This window comes from Sorex fumeus, unplaced genomic scaffold (genome assembly GCF_029834395.1).
Source record: "Sorex fumeus unplaced genomic scaffold, SorFum_2.1 ptg000003l, whole genome shotgun sequence".
NCBI classification, from domain to species: Eukaryota; Metazoa; Chordata; class Mammalia; order Eulipotyphla; family Soricidae; genus Sorex; species Sorex fumeus.
In genome coordinates this window covers 53,016,724-53,040,959 of record NW_026606060.1, presented here as the reverse complement: position 1 = coordinate 53,040,959, position 24,236 = coordinate 53,016,724, and the positions used below count along the sequence as shown (strand labels likewise).

At 49.2% G+C, this 24,236-nt stretch overlaps 1 protein-coding gene across 1 annotated transcript in view; it reads left to right on the top strand.

Moving 5' to 3' along the window:
- Window positions 1-19,782, top strand: part of NUAK1 (NUAK family kinase 1) — a 64,785-nt gene extending 45,003 nt beyond the window's left edge. Inside the window, exons 4-7 of the mRNA XM_056116166.1 lie at window positions 2,454-2,519; window positions 12,252-12,371; window positions 14,143-14,275; window positions 18,625-19,782. Of these exons, the coding sequence (XP_055972141.1) occupies window positions 2,454-2,519; window positions 12,252-12,371; window positions 14,143-14,275; window positions 18,625-19,778 (1,473 nt within the window). The 3' untranslated portion in view covers window positions 19,779-19,782. The remainder of the gene's footprint in view (window positions 1-2,453; window positions 2,520-12,251; window positions 12,372-14,142; window positions 14,276-18,624) is intronic.
- The last annotated feature ends 4,454 nt before the right edge of the window (window positions 19,783-24,236 follow it).

The following is a 24,236-nucleotide window of genomic DNA, read 5'->3' as shown; positions in this document are numbered from 1 at the left end:
CTGCCCCTCTCAGAGAGCCTGGCAAGCTACCGAGAGTATCTCGTCCGCACGGCAAAGCCTGGCAAGCTACCCAGGACGTATTCAATATGCCAAACACACTAACAAGTCTCATGATGGAGATGTTACTGGGCCTGCTCGAGCAAATCTATGAATAACGGGAGGACCGTGACCGTGACCGTGGTATTTGAGCCACACCTGGCAGTGCTCAGGGATTACTCTTGGCTCTCTGTACTCAGGAATCACTCCTGGCAGTGCAGTGGGTACCATATGGGATGCTAGGGATTGAATCTGGATCAGCTGCATGCAAGGCAGGCACTCCACGTGCTGTAGAATTGCTTCACCCCCAGTATTGCATCTTTTTTTCAGAGTACATTAACTTAGATATTTTCCCGTCTTATTAAAATCTCTCTCTCTCTCTCTCTCTCTCTCTCTCTCTCTCTCTCTCTCTCTCTCCGCCCTCCATCCCAGTGTGCATATGTGGTGGTGGTGGTGGTGGGGGGGTGTTTCTGGGGCTTGAACCCAGGACCTCACATGGGCAAGGTATGTGTTCTACCCCAGGCTCTTCTCTGGCTCCACAAAAACTCTCTGTAATTTTTATAATTGTGGGATATTTCAGTGGGCTCTAATTTCTGGTAATCATAAATGGTGATTGACCTCCTCAGAGAGTCCCCCTTTCCTTTTGTTTGTTTAAAGAGAAACTCCAGAAGTAGAATTCCTGGGTTATAGGTGCTGAACCTTTCTCTCTTCATGGTACCTTTCCTTGAATCTGCAAACACAAACCTTTTGTTGTACACATACAATACATTTTATAAGGAGGTGGCTAATGACTTGAGTTGGGAAGACAGCCGGGTTAAGTTGCTCTTGGTCTCTGGAGAAGGAAATGACATACACAAGTAATTCTAAACTGTGTCTCAACCCTGATTGTTGTTGATCATTTTAGCCACAATTTCGATCCCTATTCATACTTTGTCCCAGAAGGGTCATGCCTGGAACTACCAGTCCCTTTGGGGGTCAAGAGTGGTTTGAATCTCGTTTGAGTGTCAACTTCTCACAAGTGCTTGCAAACTGTAGCCTCCTAGTTTAAGTAGCCTGGGTAACGGGGAGAGGATCTGGAAGTGGTTAGAAAATGATCCCTCAGATTGAAACCCCTGAGCCCAGGCAAACATTATTTGACATCTCCACTGATTCCAAAGAGAATGACAAGCTGCTCCCAATATTTAAAAAAATGAGGTCAGGTAGCTGTCTTCTGTCTCCTTCCTCCGGGAGCCTCGGTTGTTACTTTCTGACTTTCAAAACACATTCTTGCAGTCTTGGGTTAGAACAGGAGGAATAGAAGTTCATGTTTTCATCTCTTTAGTCCGTGTTTTTGGAGATAGTAGGAACGGTCAGAGGGGAATGAAAATAGAAAAGCACCAACCGTAAACATGCAGATTCTGTAGGAAAGACCATTCCCAGCTGCACGTGGCTTTGCTGAAAGGAGCATCATTAGCCAATGGCCTTTTTTTGCTGACTGGGGCGTTAAAAGTGGACTCCCTGCGTTTTATCTGCCTAGCCCCAGAGAGCCAGTTCTTCAGCTCTGCTTACTTGCCAAGTCTGTCCACCCCTTGCAAGATCACTGGGGTTGGAAATGAATGAATGAAACCAAGAAGCCCATCGGCCCCTCCTCTCCAGAATCCTGTCTGAGGGGTCAGGCTACTTGGCACCTTGGGCTGGCTCCCGCATCATCAGCCTTGCAGAGCTAGCCTGAATGGAACAGATACCCAGTTTGGCAGTGATCTTTTGGGGCCAGCCTTCCGGGGGTCGGGGTGGGGAACTGGAGCTCAGTTGGCTCCTCCCCCTCCTTGACCTTTCACCCGGCAGTGAATGCTGCCCTGCAGCCAGCAGCTCATAGCATCTTCCCTCCCAGCTGCTGAGAACATGTCCCAGTCTCGGTCTCCTGAGGACACATCTGGATTGCTTTCCCGCGGCCCGCAGAGATTGGAGCCAGCAGAGCAAGGGGGGCGGCGGACAGTGCAGGGAGAAGGCTGGGAGCCGTCCCTCCCTCCCAACCCTACTTCTGAGTCCCTAAGCGGAGAAATGGCTGCTTCCCTGGGAATCCCAGGGCAGACAGACTTTGTTTGCTGCTGCTGCTGCTGCTGTCTGGATGAGATTGCTTTCACTCAGCGGAATGACATTCCCACAAAGAGTGCCCCTGCTGCTTTACAGGCTCTGGGGGAGAACAGATTCCAGTCATTTTTCCCTTAACCACACAGCAAGTGACTAATGTGCTCCTCTGCCTGGTCACTGGTGGGGAGCTGCAGAGCAGTGAGCAGCCCTGAAGGATGGAGGCAGGACCACCAGCCCTTGCGCTTCCTTCATCTGTCAACCCCTTCCCACCATTCATCCTCCTCCTTCCTCCTCCTCCCTCCTCCCGGCTGCTCCCATTCACTTCCCTGCCTGTCTTCTCATTCCAGAATGGCGTGGTCCACCGGGACTTGAAGCTGGAAAACATCCTGCTAGATGACAACTGCAACATTAAGGTAAAGCTCCTGACTCTTGGATTGATCTGCAGGGCATGGTGACTGGCTGGGGTCTACCCAACTCCCAACTGAAGCCTAGAAATAGGGGGGCTATTCCATGCTCTGGCAGGCGGGTACGGGCCACCTCTGGCCTGAGCTGCTTCAACTCCATGTCACACATCATTTGATAGGAATAAAAAGAGACCCTTGAAGGGCTCAGGAATGTGGCTCAGGGGTAGAGTGGTACCTTGCAGGCATGAGGCCTCAAGTTTGATTCCCGCCTCTGTGTCCCGTGCTCCATTGAGTGTGATCTCAGGAGCAGCTTTGGGAGTCCCTAGCATCACCACAAAGTGTGGGGGTCTCTGGCGAACACCTTAACTAAAGTGTACAAGCACCATTAACCCACTGGTGGTGATTGGAACCATGACAGCAAAGGAGAGGGAAGAAGAATGGATTTGAAAGCAATTTGGAAAGAGAACGAAGCTTCTGTCCTCGGCTTTAGGAAGCACGTGGTCTGTAGTTGTCACCGTGAGAGGTTCTGAATGGAAGCCTTTGACTGGTCTTTTCATAGGCCATGGATCTTAAAGTAAGGCTGTTTGCATCTGAGCCTTTAAAGGTAGGTTGTTTGCGTCATTTCACAGAAGGGGAAGCTGAGGCACCGAGTGGTTAGGCACCTCTGTTTCCTGAGGTCTTACAGTGGTGATGCTGGAATTTGAACTCATGTGATTCTGACCTACGAGCCCAAGTGAGAACCAAGAAGCTCTGGACCAGCAGGGCCCTGAATTCAGGTTAAAAGGCTTTCCCTGGTCACTTCCTGTCACTGCCACCCACCTTTACTATTCCTCCTGGACCTCTCCCTCCCCCAGCTGATGCCCCAATTCAGCCATGGACTTGGGAAGCAGACTGGAATGAGGGTCGCAGTCGGGAAGCGGTCCTGGCTGCTGGAGGGGTTTGTTTGCGGAGGGAGCTGTTGCTGGCTGCCGCTGAAGCCCGAGAAGCGGAGAAAGCTCTCCTAGCGCACAGGGTTCAAGAGCCTCCTGGAGAGCCCTCCCAGCCTCCTTTTGATCACGTCTGCAAAATAAGCAAAGATGGTTTCAAAATAAACGGAGCTCGCCGCACGCTCGGCTTCGCTGTGGAACGGCACCCGGGGAGCCCTGGGATTGGCTGTTGATGATGTCAGAGCCTCGTGGTGGTGGTGGTGGTGGTGGTGGTGGTGGTGGGGGTCCTGGCTAAGCCTGGGAGTGACCTTTTGCTTCCTGGACTTTTTCTCCCGCTCCTGGTGGAGATGGGGAGACCATTTGCTTTCTCGGTAGGTTAGAGGTTGCAGATGGAGATGGTCCCCGGCAGCCCCCAGCAGTCCCCGGAAGGCTGTTTTGGGGGTCTTTTCATTCTCCCACAGAGAGTGTGAGCCACAGAGTGAGGAGGCAGCACTTGGTTAGAACCCCAATCTGTAGGAACAGGAAGCGCGTTCTCAGGAACACTCCTTTTCTCTCCAGCCCAGTGGCTGGGTTATTCTAGAAGGGCTATTACTTCTCGAGCTAGAGAGCTAGAACATTCCGTTCTGTGGGGCTGCCAGCCTGCCTGGCATGGGGGTGCCCCCGCAGGTGTCTTCTGGGCACTAACAAGATGCTTCACCTCTTTGTCATATTTCTTTGCTGTGGCCACCTGTGCCGTTGGTCTGGGTGAAGCCCTCTGCAGCCCCGCGGGCAGGCTAGGTTTGAAGAGGTGCTGCTTCTTGCTGAGGTGTTGGTGTGTTCTGGGTCAGAGTCACTAGGTGGGGCCTCCATTTCCTCTTCTGTCCAGTTGAGATGTGGTTGTCTGTGTCTGCTGCATCCCAGCCCTGAGCCCTGCCCAGTCCTGAGCTTTCACTATGAAAGCAGGGTTTTAGATCATCTCCAAAGCCCCGAGCACTTACCTCCTAATTCCTCCTGCACCTGCTTGAAGTAGCTGAAGGCTAAGTGGGCTGTTCGGAAGCTGGCAGGCAGTGTCCGGAACTTGAGGAGGACGGGGGTTGGGAGGTCAGGAGAATGTGCTTCTCGTCTGGGGGTACATTCTCGTGGTTCGTGTAGAGCATCCTCCAGTGACTTTCTCTCCTTCTCCTGAGTCACCCTGACTCCTGCTTCCAGAACTCTGCAGCAGAGAGCAGGTGTTCCAAGACCTGGACCGTGAGCTAGGGGATTGGGTTCTGTGGCACAGGGTGACCTCTTGGTCCCGTGATATAGTTGCAGGAGTGATAAGGCACAGAGCTTCCAGCAATGGAGGAGAAAAATGGCCAGGATTCTTCTTTTTTAAGTTTCATTTTTATTAAATCACCATGAGATATAGTTACAAAGCGTTCGTGCTTCATCGTACAATGATCAAACACCCATCCCTCCACCAGTTCATTTTCCACCACCAATGTCCCTAGTATCCCACCCCCCATCCCCAGCCCAACCCTCCCCCTGCCTCTGTGGCAGACAATTTCCCTCATATACTCTCTCTACTTTTGGGCATTATGGTTTTTAAGTGGCCAGAATTCTGTCATGGGAACAATGCGGCAGGAGCCCAGGGGGACAGTGCATTTACTTACGAGCCCAGTGGCAGGCCTGGGCTGCCTTTAGGATTCCAGAGACACAGAACCTTATGAAAATGAAGATTTGAGCCCTCTCTCTTTTTTTTTTTCCTCTCCTCTTTTCTTCCTTGTCTTTGCCCTGACAATCTCCACTCCTGGTATATTCCAAGGCAACGTACACACACTCCCAGACTTATTCCGAACAGAAATGAAGTCTTCTCATTGTCTGACATCTGTTCTTCTGTCTCTTCAGTGTAGGCTTCTGGGCTCTGAGAATCCGGGAGTCTTCGAACCTTGAAGGGCTGTTTCCCAATCCTCATGTCAGTGGTCAGGGCCCAGGAAGTCTGGGCCAAGTGCTTGAGTACCCCGGGGCTCAGGATAGGTGATACGATGAGGCTTTTTCTCCCCATGGTGTGACCACAGTGGGAATAAAAGGGCACTGGCCAGGCTGCCAGCTCCCAGGTCTGACTTTTGGGCACTTTATCTTTCCCTCGTCCCACACCCACGTTCAAGGCTCTCCCAAACGTGCTGCAGATGGAGCCGTTCTGTCTTCCGGTGGCGCTGCATGCTTCCGTTCTGCCCGACTCAGCATTTTTTCTAAAAATCCATTTAGGACGGGCCCTTGTGACAAAGATAGGCAGACACATGGCCCCAAGCTGGCTTCCATGTTGTAGGGAGCCCATGGATGCAACAGTGTCTGGACCAGGAAGCCTCACTGCGCATGGTCTGGCACCACCCCAGGGCCTCTGGGTCTCCTCAGTCTGCTCCCTGGGGTGCTCCCACCACCTCAGTCCATGAACCATATTCCAAGGGTGCAGGTTTTCTCCCCAGCCGGCCTGTAAACTTGACCTGTGTCCCTCACCGCTGTGATTTTTCGGGGTGAGCCATGTAACTTGTGCCTCTCCCCTGTGATTTGCCAAGATCACATCTGGCGCAGGAAACTGTGGATCTGGCTGCTGCTGGAGGGTGTGGCGTCCCAAAATATTCCGCGTTCGTCGGGGAGGAGGAAGCACGAGAGCAATGCGCTCCTTGGGGTTGCACACTGTCGCCTGCTGAGCAAGCCTGTCTCCCAAAATAGACACCCACACCCGGCATGGCATGGCACTAATTCACAATCAATAAAAAAAAAAAAAAAAAAAAAAAAACAAACCGTGCCAGATTCACATCCCACTCTCTGGGAGAATGGAATGGCGACAATTCCCAGCACCGTCTCCTTCCAGAACGCCTTACAATGAGAGGAGGGTTGGGCACCAGGGTCAGCTCACCTCCTCCAAAAGGGCTGGGAAGCAGGGAGGGAGCCTCTGAGACTCTGGGGAGAAGGGCAGAAGGGAAATGGCCTGTTGGCCCCCTTGACAATGGCCGCAGAGCTGCTGCGGATAAGAAAAGCAGCTTTGAATGGCCAGGCTCCTGTGAGATCGCAACCTCTGGGGCTTAAGCAGCCCCCGCATGGCAGCTCAGGATATGAGCCTCAGGGCTTTGATGCGGTGAATGCGAGGTCGGGAGAGCTCAGTGCTGGTGCAGTGATTCCTCCATTCATGCACTTGCTCATTGAACCATTGGCGAGTGTGTCTTTTTTCATCTCGGGGTCTTTCTCTCCATGCTTGCTTGCGTTCTCCCATTCATTCTGGCACCTGCGAGCATCCAGCAGGTGCCTCTCGTCCATGGGAGGTGTTTACTCGAGCACAGATAGTTGCTCTGAATGTGTACCTGAGCCTGTGCCGGCTGCTGGGATTTAAGAGTGGACCTGATGACCTCAGGTCTCTGTTCACTCAGAACTTAAGAATCTTGCTGTTGTTTAAGCAGCAGGACTAAGGAGCCATGAGAAGGGTACGGAGAGATACAGGACAGTAAGGGACTTACAGTTCCAGCTGGGGCGATGATGAGCAATGAGCAGATGAATGTGTCACCACCGGCTGCTGAAGGCAGTCCATGCAGGGGAAGGCTGGAGAATGGCAGGGGCTTTTGGAGGTCAGGGAGTCCCAGAAGACTCCTGTTTTGCACCAGATTACACTCCATCGAGCTTTCTCTGGTTCCTGGCTTTTTGCTCAAACAGTTCTCTGTGCCTGGAACACACGTCCCCTTGCTATTAGCCTACCTCCTCCTATATGGGTCTCAACTTGAGTCCGTTTTCCTGCAGGAAGCCTGCTCTGATCCTTGCCCAGTCCGGAGGTGCTGTCCCTCATAGGGCTTATTGTAATAACAGGAAGACCCACCAGAGTCGTCAGGTGGATAGACTGAAAAAGCCTTTGCTAAGGAAGGAGTGTTTGAGCTGGGTTTTGAAGGATGTGCAGGAGTTCAGTAGAAGACATAGAGTAATGATCTGAACAAGTTGGAAGCTAGGGGCTAGAAAGGTAACCTTTCTTGAACTTGTTAGAAGCCAGAGCCAGGCCAGGCCTTTACACACACAGTGTTATTGGGGAGTCCTGGAATATTCTCACTGGGATGAGGAAGGGGGTATGAATCATTTTAGAAAGGGAGGTGGCTCCTGCAACTGGTCAGTGGTGGGCTGGTCACCAGCCCCAGGCTGTTTGATTCCAAAGTCCAGGCACTTGAGTACTCCGACCTTCTCCCTCTCCTCATTTGCTCCAGAGTCCCAAGAGTGCCAACTGGGCATGTGTTGGCCTCCTGGCTTTGGTGGACCACACTTCCCTGCAGTAGCTCATACAACTGTCCAAAGGGCTGCCGGTGGCCAGGACTGCATCAGGGATGGGCCCCTCCCCTGAGAGCACCCCCAGGTGATGTCCCGTGAAGAGGAAAGTGGTCCCTCCCTTCTGCCGAGGCTTTCATCTGGCCGTCTCTTCCTGGCAGCTCAGGTGTGTGGCCGTCATGGGTGACACCACAGCCATTAACCCTGGGCCGGAAAGGGGGTTGGAGCGTGCCCCTGTCTTTGAGTGCTGAAGAGTTACGCGAAAGCTCATTTCCTCCATTGCAACCTGAAGCAATGAGCCCTCCTTCTGCAGAGCTTAAATAGAGAATGCTCTTCACCCTGGTCTCAGGCCACCCTGTGTCTCAGTTTCCTTTCTATAAAAGAAAGAGGACGAGGACATCTTTCCCCAGGGGTTGAGGGGAGAGTGTAGAATGTTCATCCTGCTTACAGAACACTAGCTGGCCTGTGGCAGTGCTACAGTTGGTATTGTTATTTTAATTTTTTGTGGTGGCCTTTCACCTGATTCCCGTCCACGGAACTGCATGTGCAGCCTCATTTTCCAGCTATGAATCATACCCAGAGAGGAGGAGGTCTTTGTTCCCAGGAGTTTGAAGACCTGGTAGGGGACAGCAAGGTGTCAGCCCTTTGGGGGCTCTCAGCCCACTGGATTTGGTACCAACCCTTCGAGATTGGTTCCATCACTATTATCATGCCCCTTTAGAGAGGAAGAATCCAGGTTCAGAGTGGCTGCTGTGGAGTGAGCCCTATGGAGTCCTTCCTATTCACAAGACCCAGGGTGGGACCCAAGAATCGCAGCCACATGTGGCTTCCTGATGGGGAGCTAGTGGAGTTGGAGGGGTGAGCTCATGTGCCTGAGGAGTGCTGCTGGCTGAGGCGAGACCGCCTTTGAATTCAGGCCCCTGGGCCCTCCCTCTTTCGCATGTCCTGCTCTTTCAGGCTGCACACCTTCGTTTCAGACATAGACCATCATTTCTCTGCCTTTGCTGGCTGTTGGCTCTTCCTGCTTTCAGTGCTAGCCTTGCTGGATAGGGGCCCGGCTTCGCAAATTATGAAGTCACCCTCGCCAGCAGCCTCATCACAGAGGCTCAGCTGAGGAAGAACGGGCCAACCGTTCTGAGTTCTCCACAAGAGTGAGGTCACAGTGGGAGAATTTGGGCGACAGGGCAGGTGCCGCCAGTTACCGAGTGGTGCCAAGTACAAGGTTAGCCCCAGGTCCTCTTGACTCCTGACGTCTGATCTCTTCAGTCCTCCACGCTTCTTTAGACCCAATAAGCATCTGTCATTGTCACTGGCTTCCTGGCCCAGGTTTAATCATCAGCCCTTTGGGTCAGTGCTCACTGATTGCTATGATGTGTCAAGCGGAGTCTTTGATAGTAAAATAAGGTCAGGTTCAAGTCGCCGTCTGAAGGTGTGTGGTTCTGTGGCCTGAAGCAGTCACATAGTTTGCAACTGTCAACACCACCCAGCTACAGAACTTCTGCTTTTTCTTCAGCTGGAACTCTGCCTCATTTAAAATTTACCTCTTGAATCCTCAGCCTGTCCCGCCTCCAGCAACCACTGCCCTACACTCTATCTGTGAATCTTTCTTTTCTCTGTGTCCTTACAAGGGAATTCCCAAAGAACTGTGTCCTTTTGGATCTGGCTGGTTTCTCTTAGCCTGACATCTTCAAGGTTAATCCCTGTGGCGAAGTAGTCATGACTTTTATTTTAAAATTTTTGGCCACATTGGTCAATGCTTGGGGGGGATACTTGCAGCTCAGTGCTCAGGAGTCATTCCTGGTGGTGCTCGGAGGATTGAACCAGACATTCTACAGGCAGATGGCCCTGAGCTCAGTTCTTTTGAGATGGGAACCATCATTTTTTAGTTGCGCTTTTTCTTTGTTATTATTTATTTATGTATTTTTGTTGTTGTTGCAGTAGCTCTTTATTTGTCCTGACTCATCAATTATGTTTTAGGTCATTTACCTCCTGACGATCCTGCCACATGCATTAGGTGAAGTGAGGGCATGAGGGAGAGAGTCTCAAGGAAAGAGTCCCACTGCCTCTCTGCTCAGTACCCCCTAGTCACCCAGGGGATGCCTGGGTGGATTGGAACTGATGGAGTCAGCCATCTGTTCCTACACGATTTAGACATGAGTGTCCCCAGCCCCCAGCCCTGCTATTGGAATATATCCTTGATGTGTTGCCTTAAACCCTGGTTTGAGTTTCAAGAAATGAATAAAATTACTCTGCAACTTTGAATAGTTATTGGGCTCCAAATCTGTGCCTGTTCCATCTACGAAGTACCTTGTAGTCCCAGTGACACTGTGGGGTGGAGAACACCCCTGCTTCTGGTTTGCAGTGGCCAAAACGGCTTCTGAGAGTTCTCAGAGCCAGTGGCCCGCCCCTCATTGGGCATTACCTCTTCGTGTTGAAGCCCAAGCATAAGTGGCTCCTGTCTTGGGAACTCTGTGTGTGTATGTGTTGATTAATATTGCTTTTCTGTGAAAGTGCCAAGAACATGGACTAATCTCAGTTTCTATTCATCTTCTGTCAGCGGCAATGACAGTTTTACGGGGGGAGGCTGATAAACATCAGTCTGTGAGGATGGGAGTGGGTCAGAACATAAACACCCTTCTCAGTGGCCACAAAGCCAGCAGAGGTGGTAGGACTTGGGCTACATGTGAACCTTTGCTTGTGAGGGGCTTGGTATTGGGTGCACGTACTGGGGGCTCTGAGGTTCCAAAGGCCACAGATACAGTGGGCAGGGAGGGCATGGACTTGCTTTGGAAGGTCCCTGGGCAATAGTTGTTTTCTGATTTAGGCTGCAGTGAGAGAGGATGGAGCCCAGTGTTCTCTGTGGACGTGTTCCTCTTTTAAGGACAGGCCACTTTTTCTTAGACCTCCCCACCAACTTCCTGCAGGTCTGTAAGGCAGGGTGGGGGGGGTGCTGTGAAAAAACAGTGGACTTGGAGGCAGTGAAGTGCAGTGAGAGCCCCAACAATGTGTCTTCCAAGGAGGGGCAGGAGTCACACCCCTGCTCCATGACATTTTATTCATTCAGGGATGACTTTGACCAAACAGGCTTGTTCTGATGGCCATGTTCCAAACAGGGTTTCAGCTGGGTCTGGGAGGAGTGCTGGCTCTCCTGTGAATCACTCAGTCTATTTGAACAAATCTCTGTGGAACTCAGTGTGGGAAGGATTCAGGTCCTCAAAGCTGATTTAGACAGGAGGGAAATTTGCACTGTGGTTGCGTGACAGTTAACTCTCCTGAGATGAAAGGTCTCATCTCCTCAATCTCAGTTACCCTAGGTATTCAATGAGCTTTAAAAATTGTGATAAGATACTCATAATAAAAATAATTGCCATTTCAGCCCCTTTTAGGTGTACAGTTCACTGGTATTAGCATTGTTTTGTTGTGTGAATTTAGGTAGAATTAGAGAATGTAAGATACTTAGAACAGTGCTGGACAATTGGAGGTTGTTTAGTGAGTTGTAACTAATTTGTTTGTTATTTTTGAATTGTCTATTATCTTGTGTTGAGATATATTGTCTATTCTAGTAACAAGTGTTTTTGGGTGAGGGCAGATCAGAACTAGTTAGTGGGTGATACAAGGGGAAGATGTAGGATCTGCCACCTGCCTTCAGGGATACAGTCTAGTAGGCAAGGGGTTTGTATAGATATATTTATATGGACAAATTGACATAAATACATATATATGTAATATAGGCACAGGTGTATGGTGTGATGTGCATGTATGTGATCATATAACATGCACACAGGGAAGATGCTCCCCTAAAGCAGCTTCTTTAGGTAATTGCAGTATAATAAACAATACACTGAAAAAAAAACAGAGAAAGAAGAGATTGGTTTGCAGGAGCATTGAAAAGCTGTGCAGGAGAAGCCAGGTTGGATGGCCCGTGTGCATGGGATCAGTCTTGATGCCCCAGTGCATGGAATCATGCACCTTTACTCATGGTTTCATTGGAATTGCTTATTTTTTCCCTTACAGTTATCACAATAGCTCTGTGGGCTAGATCAGGTGAGGGATCCTGGGTTCCCATTTTCTGATGGGTAAACCGAAACTCCATGACCTGCTCCATGTCACACAGACAGCTTAGTGGCTGAATTGGGCTGCAGTGCAGAGACTCAGAACCCAGTGCCCATTTTCTCCCGAGCCACTGGGCATGCTCAATCAGTTTGGTCACCCAGGTCGAAACTGTCCACTGTGTCCATGTTAGGAGGTGCCACTGATTTGACGATTTCCAAGTGAAGTTGAAATAGAGTTCCACATAGGGTGTACTCTTAGTCACTTAGGGCTTAAGGAGCGTGCACAGCAGGCATGGCTCGGGACGGAAGCCCAGAACTGCATCTGGGAATTTCCGGCTCTGTATCCTTTTTATGAAGACTCAGGGTTGGAGAGCAAAGGGCCACCCAGTGGTATACTTTATGGGGTTCTCTCAGGTGTTTCTGTGCTGTATGGTTTGTGTGGAAGTTGTGCAGATGCTGCCTCCGCCCTAACAGACCTCCTTCTGCCTGCCTTCTCTCTGCAGATAGCTGACTTTGGCCTCTCCAACCTGTACCAGAAGGACAAGTTCTTGCAGACGTTCTGTGGGAGCCCGCTCTATGCGTCGCCTGAGATTGTCAATGGCAGACCTTACCACGGTCCTGAGGTGAGCAAGTTGCTTAGGGTACATGGGGGAGAATAAGTGGGAAGGGAGGGAATTCGAGACTGGAACTGGTTATTAACCCCAGACTCAGCGGATGCAAACAACTTTCCCTTCTGCGGTTATTAAAGCCAGAACACAGCTGAAGGAGAATTGGAAAATTTCAGTGAAATCTCAAAGAGAAAATTAAATGACCTACACTCTCCCTTGAAGCGACAACCAAGAAATCTATATCAGTGATTTTTCTTTTGGATTTTTTTTCCAGTGTAGCTTTCTATACTTAGAAAAATAATTGAGGTCATTTTACATACATAAGTATGTGTGTACACATGTGTTTAGCTTGTCATTTACTAATTTAACATTATATTGTGACATTTTCTGAATTCATTATTAAGCACATGGCTTTGAATGACAGCACCATGTTTTATGGTATGAATACACCATCATTTTTTAATCACTTCCTTGATTTACACAGATTGTTTTCATCTACTTCCCATTAGAGGAAAAACAGAATCAACAAACAAAACAACCAAACAAACTCAAAGCACCCTAACTCAGTGGGTGAATATTCTTTAGCATGTATTTTTGACCGCGTGCATTCTGGACCATGGAAATGCATTTTAATGGCATCTTCTTAATGCATGAGAAATGCCCCTCTCTCCTGGTCAAAGAGCTTTCGAGGGCTCTGGAAGAGCTGCTGTGTCTGTGGAAATGTTTTTTGGAGAGTAGGTGCCTTGTGAGTGATTCGTCTCTTCCCCTAAGATGCCTCTCTTTATAGACTGATCCAGCCGCTCAGTCAGTGTCTTTAAATAGCAGCTGCTAGTGGGTTGAAATGTTGCTTTCCAAATATTTATTCGTTTCAGAGTGTTTGGGGGGTGGGGCTGGAGGCTGATGAGAGGAGGCTGAGAACCTCTCCCAATTGTAATGAAGAGAAAGTCTTTCTAAAATAAGAGCGCAAGGGAGGAGCTTGGGCTTCGGTTTACAAAGTTGCAGGAACCTGATGCTCTCCATTTATCATAGATAATTAATTATGAATGTGCTTTGATCTTTGATGATCTGTTTTAGAGGTTACCAGCTGGCTGCCTGTGATCTGGCCAGCCAGTCTGTGCTATTCGTCTTTCTAAAAAAAAATTTTTTTTGACCAAATATTTATGGATTGGGAAAATTCGTAGCAAAGTCTCATTTCTGACTTTCCTTGAGAGACTGAAGGACCTCAAAGTGTTGGACCCAGTGGCCACTAGCAACGGACATTTTCTAGGGGTTCCCTGGGGCAAACCTAGATCTCTCTTACTTTGCTTTGGCTTGATGTCTTCCCAGCCCTAGTAAGCATCTGGGCGTGCAGCTCCTGGCCAGTTTGAAGAAAGTGCCAGAAAGAATTGATTTCTGGATTAGAAGTTAAGACCTTGCTTCTGTAATGATGAGAGGAGGAACCAACTGACTTCCTTTTGCCTCCATATTCTCATCTGTCAAATGGGGCTGAGATTAATCCAGTCCTGATCTTTTAAACTCAATTATAGTGAAGCCCAAGTTTTGGATCATCTATCTGTTGAAGAACACCCTACTAGTGGGCACTTTGGGCATGGTCAGTCTTTAAAGCAGGTCCCAACAGCTTGTACTAATGGGTACAAGGCTTCTCTGGCCTCTGACTTTTGGGTGCTAAATGTAATTCTTGACGTCCTGGGGATGGCTGTTCAAAGGCTGGACATGATGCTGATGGTTTGGAAAGTGTCTTGGACTCTCTTTCCCTGTTCCCACATGTCTCGTGTCTCTGCTCCAGGTGGACAGCTGGGCCCTGGGTGTGTTGCTTTACACTCTGGTTTATGGAACAATGCCCTTCGACGGTTTTGATCACAAAAACCTCATTCGGCAGATCAGCAGCGGCGAGTACCGGGAGCCCACGCAGCCATCAGGTACGTGCCTACCTGGGTGGGGGCAGGGGCAGAGGCTGCTGGCCCGGGCACCGCTTCCCTGCCTGAGCTCATATTTTCAGCCCTAGTGTTCGAATCTGTAAGTGGCCGTTTCCTCTCTCCTTTCTTTTCTCCACATCTTGTTAGGAAAATAAATAATGCATCTGGGGGGTGGGGTGGGGTATAGGGAGACACCTATAATATAAAATAAAATATAAAAATGCAATTTTTAGAACTGGTTTTCTGCTTGGAGGCCAGACAAGGGAGTCCTGCATTGGCTTGCTTGTGTGAGCTTACACCCTGCTTGGATTTTCTGTCACTCTGTGTAGACCTGTAAGCCATCTGCACGGGTCTGCAAGAGCCAGATGAGTGACAACTGTCCTTTATTCTCTACTGTCCACCCCGTTCCCTCCTCCCCCTCTCTATCTTATTGTACCTAGGCTCTGACTCATTACCTGCTGCTCTTTCCATCCCTACTCTCACAGACTCAGTGGCTTAAGCAACATCCATGTAACCAGAGCTCTAGGTTTCCTTTGCCAGCTAGCTTCTACTGTCATTGCACCCAGGTGGCCGAGCTGAATGGGGGACATCTTGAAGTACTTCTGGGTGGATTCTCTGTCTGGGAGACTCTTTCCTGGGTCTTTTCTCTCCAGAAGGGAACCTAGATATTTTATACAGGTATTTCAGGGTGTGAATATGGAGGAAGTAAGGCTGCCAGGCCTTCTTCATGGATTAACTCGGATTGCCTTCCACCATGTTGGTCGTTGCAGTTGAGACCATGGCTCCACCTCTTGATGGGAGAATATCATGCGAATAGGGATAGGATGTGTCCAGGTGGCCACCTGTGAAAAGTGATTAGCACAGACTCTTCAGATATACATACAGGGTGTGTGGATATGTGTATGCACGTGCACCATCATGGTCTCTCATTACTCTAGATAGTTATGTTCTGTGCTCGGCTAAGTTGCTACGAACCAGTCAGTGTGTTTTGGAATACTGAAGCTTTGTTCCTAGGGGCATGCAGGACTAGATTCCAGGGAGATGGATAGATGATGGCTGGATAAATGGATTGACAATTGATACATGGGTAGATGAGGCATGATGGGTAAATGATAAATGGATACAGGGTGGATGGGTGGGAGGGTAGATAGATGATGAATGGATAGACAAAGAATGATCGACAATAGCTGGAGAGATGAATGATGGATGGATAGCCGATGATGGATGGATGGATTGATGATGTGCAGCTTGTAGATAGATAGATGATAGATTGGTTGATAGATGTTGAATTATGGATAGAGAGTTGGATAGGTGATGGATGGGTAGATGAGGGGTAGATAGATTAGAGTTAGAAGTAGGGGATAGATGAAGCTTTAGATGGATAGAGGATGGATGGAAGGATAGATAATCGATGAGAGATGAGCAGTGGCCCACGTGATCTCTGTGGTAGTCTTAGCACGGTGCCTGGCACACAGCTGGGATTTACTCACTGACTGGAATGAGCCACTGTCCTGCTGCTTTACGAAGGGACAGCTTCCCCCAGGCTCCCTGGCCAGCTTCTCCTTTGCTCCATAAGTGGTGGAGGGGAGGTGGTACCTCCTCAGGATATAACTCAGTCCCCAGGGTAGAGCACCTTTTGGTCTGAAAGCCCCTTTATTAGCGGAGTGAGAATCCTTTGGTTCCTGTGGCTGCCTCGCCTTCCCTGGGGAGCCTTCATGGAATTCTCTGGCAATGGAAATTTGTAAATGGAATTTCTCAGAGGGCTGTAAACGGACAGCAGCTATGGATGGGCTCTGATGACGTGCAGAAGCGGTGGCTGAGGAGGGAGAGGGAGCAGGGGTGTGGTGGGGAGGGGTAGCCCACTCACTGGGTGCATCTCTGGACCTGCTGGGACCCAGGGTAGCGTCCAGGCGTGAGCCTCGCTCTCTCTTTCTCCATCCTTCCCTCTCCCTGGAGGAGTCTTTTCTCACTATCTCAGCCCTGATTTCCATTTTTCTGTCCAACACCGATACAGAGAGCCTCGCTCTCTCTTTCTCCATCCTTCCCTCTCCCTGGAAGAGTCTTTTCTCACTATCTCAGCCCTGATTTCCATTTTTCTGTCCAACACCGATACAGAGAGCCTCGCTCTCTCTTTCTCCATCCTTCACTCTCCCTGGAGGAGTCTTTTCTCACTATCTCAGCCCTGATTTCCATTTTTCTGTCCAACACCGATACAGCCATGAGCACGGTTTCTCCAAACCAGACTTGGGAGAACTGAAGGAAGCAGGGTAATCTACACCTGTCTTCCGTTCCGGTAAAAACCACAATATCCACGGTACAGGTGGAGTCCTGCTGGCGTTGGGTCTGGAATCCCTGTCAGCTACCTGGCCTCCCACTTTCCAAGGGTTGATGAAAAGCTCTGAAGTCCACGATGTCCTCCCACTTCTTTGGGATGGGAAAAGTCTGGTTCTGGCCAAGTCCTGTTAGCATGTGCTGTATGTGGAGTTCTGTGGTTGAATCTTAATGGAGGTTTTGATTTTTATTTTTTAATTAGGCGCCGTGCCTGACTGTACTATACAGTGCTGTGTGTGGCGTGGCCTTGCACATATCAGGCTTATGCTCTATCACTGGAGCCGAATCCATGGCCCTGGGTGATATTTCTTTTCTTTTCTCTTCTTTTCTTTTCTTTCTTTTCTTAAGAAAATTTATTGGATCACCGTGAGATAAAATTACAAACTTGCATGATTATATTTCAGTCAGACAATGCTCGAGTACATTTTCCACCACCAATGTTCCCAGTGTCCCATCCACCACTCTCACCCCATCCCACAAAATGGGTGAGTAAGAAAGGTACAATCTTTCTTACTCTCTCTCTGATTTTGGGCATTATGGTTTGTAATACAGATACTAAGAGATCACCATGTTTGGTCCTTGGTCTGCTTTCAGCACACATCTCCCATCCCGGGCAATCCCTCCAACCATCAATTACTTAGTGGTTCCTTCTCCATCCCAGCTGCCTTTTCCCCCAGCACTCAGGGCTGACTTCCAAACCCTGGCATGATCCTCCTGGCCCTTATCTCTATCATTCTATATCTGTCCCTCTCTTTCTTTTTTTTTAAAATTTTTATTAGTAGAACACCATGAGGTACAGTTGCAGGCTTACGAATTTTTGTGCTTGGGTTTCGATTATACAATGATCAAATACCCATCCCTCCACCAGTGCCCATTTTCCACCACCATGGATAATATCCCTCCCACTCCTATCCCCCCCATCCCACCCTGCTTCTGTGGCAGGGCATTCCTTTTTGTTCTCTCTCTCCTTTTGGGTGTTGTGGCCTGCAAAAGAGGCATTGAGTGGCAATCATGTTCAGTCCATAGTCTACTTTCAGCATGCATCTCCCATCCTGGGAGGATCCGCCAAACACCCTTTATTTGGTGCTCCCTTCTCTATCTGAGCTGCCCTTTCCCCTAGAATGCCTGGCTGGCCTCTAAGCCATGGAGTAATCGTCCTGGTACTGATCTCGGGTATTCTTGGGTATTAATCTCCTATTTTGTTACTTTATGTCCCCCAGATGAATGCAATCTTTTTATGTCTATCCCTCTCTTTCTGACGCATTTCACTTAGCATGATACTTTCCATGTAGTACCACTTGTATGTAAATTTCATGACTTTATCTTTTCTAACAGCTTACATAGTACTCCACTGTGTAGATGTACCAAAATCTGTTCCTCTCTTTCTGACTAATTTCACTTATCATGATACTCTCCATGTCCATCCACTTATATGCAAATTTCATCTCTCTTTTTAAAAAATTTTCTTTTTAATTTTTCCCCTTTTATTTATTTTAATTAAATCACAGTGATACACACATTTACAGAGTTGTTCATGATTGGATTTAAATCATATCATGTTCCAACACTTGTCCCTTCACTAGGGCATATTTCCTACCACCAGTGGTTCCAGTTTTCCTCCCGCCCCCCTCTCCTCTCCCCTCCCCCTCCTCCCATCCCACCACCTGCCACTATGGCAGGTACTTCTCTCTCTCTCTCTCTCTCTCTCTCTCTCTCTCTCTCCTTTTGGGCCTTATAGTTTGCAGTAAAGATACTGAAAGATTATCAGGTATCTCCTTTTTCCTGTGTCCTTTACTCCCTCCCTCCAAACTCTTGTGGCAAGCTCTGGATGGTATTTCTGATTACATTCTGGAAGACTTTGGTTTCCTGACTCCACCCCCTGAGCCCTCCTACCCCATGCCCAGTGTGACTGCTGCACCCAGCCTCTGGGTGGGGGGACAAAGTGTATGTGTCTCCTAGTGCCCCAGGCTGAGGGCCCCAGCTCCCTGTGATGCATCTCTCTTTGCCTTCTTATCCTGCAGACGCTCGAGGCCTCATCCGGTGGATGCTGATGGTCAACCCCGACCGCCGGGCGACCATCGAGGACATCGCCAACCACTGGTGGGTGAACTGGGGCTACAAGAGCAGCGTGTGTGATTGCGATGCCTTGCATAACTCCGAGTCCCCGCTCCTGGCTCGTTTCATAGACTGGCACCACCGCTCCACGGGGCTGCAGGCGGAGTCGGAGGCCAAAATGAAGGGCCTTGCCAAACCCGGGGCCTCCGAGGCTGGGCTGGAAAGGCAGCGGTCACTGAAGAAGTCCAAGAAGGAGAATGACTTTGCCCAGTCGGGCCAGGATGCAGTGCCCGAAAGCCCGTCCAAGCTGAGCTCCAAACGGCCCAAAGGGATCCTGAAGACGCGGAGCAGCAGTGAGCACCGCTCCCACAGTGCCGGCTTCATCGACGGGGCGCTCAGCCCGGCCCTGCCCTCCACTTTCACCATGGAGCAAGACTCGTGCCGGACAGGGGGGCCCCTGCCCAGCTCCCCCGAGGCAGAGGTGCCAGGGAAACTCAGCCCCAAACAGTCGGCCACCATGCCCAAGAAAGGCATCTTGAAAAAGACACAGCAGAGAGAATCGGGTTATTACTCCTCCCCGGAGCGCAGTGAGTCTTCAGAACTCTTGGACAGTCACGAGGACCGGGGGGGCAGCCTCCCGTCCCCCAGCCCCCCAGACCCAGCCAGGCTCACACCTCACAGTCTTTCTTGCCGCCGGAAGGGCATCTTGAAACACAGCAGCAAGTACTCGGCAGGCACCAGGGACCCAGCCCTCGCCAGTCCTGATGTGCCCACCCTGGGGTCCTTGCTGGAGCCTGGCGTCCCCACCGAGGGCCTGTCTCGCAGCTACAGCCGGCCTTCCAGCGTCATCAGTGACGACAGTGTCCTGTCCAGCGACTCCCTTGACCTGCTGGATATGCAGGAGAACCGCCCTGTCCGCCAGCGCATTCGCAGCTGCGTCTCGGCTGAAAACTTCCTCCAGATCCAGGACTTTGAGGGGCTTCAGAACCGGCCCCGACCCCAGTACCTGAAGCGGTACCGGAACCGGCTGGCAGACAGCAGCTTCTCCCTCCTGACGGACATGGATGATGTGACTCAGGTCTATAAGAAAGCCCTGGAGATCTGCAGCAAGCTCAACTAGCTCCTCCCTGGGCACTGGGGTGGGTGGGGGTGGGGGGGGACCTCGGAGGAAGGGGGAGTGGTGACCAGAGCGAACGAGTTGGTTGCCTCATTGCTGGCCAGCACCAGAGACTGAAAAAAAAAAAAAGGATTTTTGCCATCTGGCTCCACCAAGTTTGCAGTCTGGAGCTGATCCCTCCAAGGGAGGAGTGGGCTCTCTGCCAGTCTCGTCGGCTGTCACTCAGAATTGGGGGGGGTCTTAATTGGCATGGGCTTTCCACACCTCCCAGAGGACCAGCTGCCTATAGATGGTGGTAGGAGTTGGTGTGGTGAAGGATGCAGAAGGGAGAAGGGCGTATTCTCTTGACATTATCCAAGTGCTTCTACAAGGGGGTCAAGAGCGATGGGGGTCCTGTGTGGACCTTGTGCAAAGAGTGAGCCCCTCGCGTCGTCATAGAACAAACTTGGTCTGACTGTTTGTGGCTGGCCAACTGAGGTCGACCAGCAGCTTGATCCTGATCAGTGGGCCATGGGGAGTGGTTGCTGCGTGTGCTGCTTTGGGGAGCACAGGGCTTGGGAAGGAGGGATGGGATTGAATAGTCACATCTGCAGGGAGCGGAAAGGGCCCGGAAGTTGCCACCCTTAACCTGCCTCAGCCATGGGAGTCAGGAAGGCATTGGTAAGGGCTAAAATTCAGCCCACTTGGGGGTCTTTTGGCTCTATTGCCATTTTCTTTCCTCGTGCCTATGTTGATCTTCAGTACCCTCCCATGGGTGGACAGGAAAAAAGATGGTATGGCAGAGATCAAAACTATGGGGTATCTAACAGAACTCTGATATTTACAGAGAGGGACAGAAGTCTATCCACAGCAACAAGGGGGCAGTTTGTCACTTTCTTTTAAGTCTCAACATTAACTGGAATGCTGCCTCTTGGCTTATCACCTGCATTAATGCTTTGAATTGGATGCAGTAATCAGTCCCTAGTCTCTGAAGGAGTAACTGGTTCAACCATTTGCCCTGTTGTCTATAGAAGGAGGCTTCCCAGTTTTTCAAGGGTAGAATCCTCACAGGTAGGTGAGTTTGCTTCTAGGGAGTTAGTATGTAGGTGGAAGATTTGAACGAGGAAAGGAAAGTCAGGCAGAAGGTGCCTTTTCCCCAGATATAGGGATTTGATGTCTTTGAGTGTCTTGAATTTGGGGGAAAAGGAAGTTTCATTACATATTATGACTGGTGTTGAAAGAATGGGTTGGGAGGAAACACGAGAGAGAGAGAGCGATTTTTCCCCTTAGAAGTTCAGTAGGTGGCCAAGAAGTATGGGAAGACTCTTACCTTCAAAATTAACAAAACTGAGTCTCTATCTTCTAAGCACCCTCATTACAGGAGAAAAGACATCACTCTCACACTGGGACATATTTAGATACTGAATTTGGGATTAATATGGGAGTTGGGCATGACCAGTTTCTACTCCCCTGGGTCTATAGACAAACCCTTATTTCAGGATGGTGAACTTAGAAGTATAAGGACTTAGTTATGAGGTTTTTTTTTGGAGGGGGGGGAACTAACAGACAGTAGTTCATAGGGAGATGAGAAATCATTCAGGGTTGCTGAACAGTGTACTACAGAAAGTTTCCTTCTATCTGGCACCACTTCCTTTCTCAACTTCAATATAGGTTCAAAGGGAAAAAAATCTATAGCTAGTAAACTGTGTTTGGGGGTGTAGGGGTCCAAGAAGGACGTTCTGCTACCTCTTGGTTCTCTCTTCCTTCTCTCATTTTATGCATCCCTTCCTGGATAACCTATCTGGCCACCCTGCCAACCACTCAGCCTGGCAGTTGGCCTCCTTGGTAGCTGTGAGTACACTTAGGGAAAACATCTACCTCCTGGTGATGTGTCTTTTCCTTCTGCCAAATGATGGCATCTGTTTAATATTTTCTATCCATCTAATCTGTAAGTTAAAAAAAAAAGGACGCTATTGAGTAAAATCAATTCTACTTCCTCCAGCCTCCTCCCCCACCCAAACACATGCACATTCTGTCATCCATAAATCCAGATGGCGGATTATGACAAAGAAAGTCCCCCCCTTCAGAGGCGGAGATTCTGAGTGAGTCCTGGTGTGTTTGTAAACAGCAGGTGGCTGGAGGGTGGGCCATAGTAGGGGGACGACATGTTTCCTTTGTGAGAATGCCTGTGTCTCCCGGTCCTGCTTGGTCTGAAAACTTCTGCTCACATCCGCTCATTCAAGACTTTTGACTGTGTCCACTCAGAGAAATCCTTGGGATAGAGAGAAAAGCAACTCGCTGCTTTCTGCCACAGTCCTTTCGTCGCTGCCGGCCAACCCCCAGCCCAGGAAGTCACGCTTGGTTCATTTCCAGGAAATCACAAGAGCGAGAGACACTTTGTGTGTGTGTGTGTGTGAGCTGGGGGACCAAATAGGAGATTCCCTGTCAGCTCGCCTCTGCCTCTGTGGGCCTTTTGGTGTCTTAGTTTACACATTCGCCAAAGGAGTAGAATCATACTTCTTTTTACAGGTAAATTTCACAGCATGATCAGTTTTCAGGAAGTGCTTCAAGAGCCCAGGTGAAATGAAAATGCTTTGGACTCTCTGAATCCCCAGCCCTGTTCTAAGGTGCTGCTTCTTCAGGTGAGGGGAGCACTTTTCAGGGTGAAATTCAGGTGAGTGTTGCCCACGCCTGCTGTCTTGAGTACAAATGTGAATGATTGACTGACTGCTTGTTGCCAAACTGGAAATATTCTGTAGGGATTTACTGGCATGGTATCATTCCTAGAGGAAAAAAAAAGTGAGAGAGAGAGTGAGAGAGCGTGAGCGAGAGAGAGAGAAACTTGACTGCACATTAAAAAAAATCCATGTTGTGACTTTTATTTAATTTCTATTTTTTTGGTAATAAAAAGTTGACTTTTTTATTTGAATCTGTCTTTTTTAATTTATTGGTCTGAAAGGCATTTCAAAGGTATTATAATAATATATTGGTGTAATTTAATTGGTGCAACATGCTTTATGGCTCCAGTCAAAATTGGTTTTCACTCATTTGATTGGTTTGAGCGCTGAACAGCTCACAAGAAGGGGAAAAAAAGAAGGCTGGATAGCCACCCAAAATGTTTGTGTTTTCATTGGAAACTGATTTCTAATTTGTGTTCTGTTTTTTTGATTATTTTTTTGTTTCTGTTTTTATTTTAAGTTAAATAAATGACAATGAACCGAACCGACTCAGGGTCTTGCTTCTTTATTTGGTTGTTTTTCTCTTTGTTAAGCAAGTGACGGAAAGGGTAGAAGTCACAAAAACCCACCCGCGGTGGCTGAAGTGCACGGGGGATTTATTAGAAATTCTCAGAAGTGGAGACACAGCTGGTGGTGCAGCTGGCACAGGGATACAGAGAAGTGGCACCCTGGAGGAACATGTGCTCTCTGCTCGGTTCCTCTATGCATGGCAGCCTGCTCCTCTGCCTCCTTCTCTAGCCTAGGGAGCTGGAGTGACCTGGAAGCTGTACCCCAGTGGGATGTGTCAGGGTCCTGGGGCAGACTCCTTGCCATGCTATCCACTGACAGGTGGAAGCGGATGGAAGGAGGAGATCCCTTTCAGGAGGAACCGGAGAGAATGAAAAAGTGGAGTTCAAGAGCCCTTTATTCAGTGCCAAGTGTCTGAAACCACGTGCCAATGTCTGTGGCCATAGGAGAAATGCTTCATATAATGGAGTGGAGGATTTCAGGTACAGCTGGACCCAGTGAGGCCACTGATGTCCTTTTTACCCTCTCTCTGAGCGTCATTCTCGGGCATGCTGTCACTGCATGGCAGGAAGGTGGCTTCCAGTGGCAGCAGTGAGATTAGAAGGTAGCTTCCAGTGGTAGTGAGTGCATGAGGTCCTTTAGTGTAGGAGTCTAGAGGAAGTAGGTGGTTCTTAGTGTCTCAGTGCTATGATATGGAGGAAGAACTGTGATTGGTTTAATGGAGGTCATGTGTCTCCTCTGCTTGAACCAATCGCAGAGTCCAGGTGGAGAGATGTTCTGATTATGTGCCCACCCTTGCAGTACACTTGAATAGCAGTTCCTTCAGTATTGGAGAGTCAGGAAGCTGGCGGGCCCCAGAGGAAGGCACGCAGGCATGCAGAATCCACAAAAAGTGAACGGTATTAGTTACATTTGGAGGGAACGCAATTGCTTCGTCTACAAAACAGTATTAAATAATCCTGGACTTTCCAAATTATGGGGAAGATTAGATGAAATAAAGTGCCTAGGACAGGGCCTTAGAAGATTTTTAATTTATACAGATCATATCAGGGAAGACCACAATGTAATACTATATAGAGAGGAGATAATGTTTGTTAGGAAGATTTTAGCTATAAAATCAGCCATAATATCAGAAAATCCAGCTGAAACTTGTTTAAACACTGCAGGGCCTTATTAGCTCACATATGTGGAATTTTACAGATAGCGCAGGTTTCATGGTTACTAGGTCTTGTGGGAG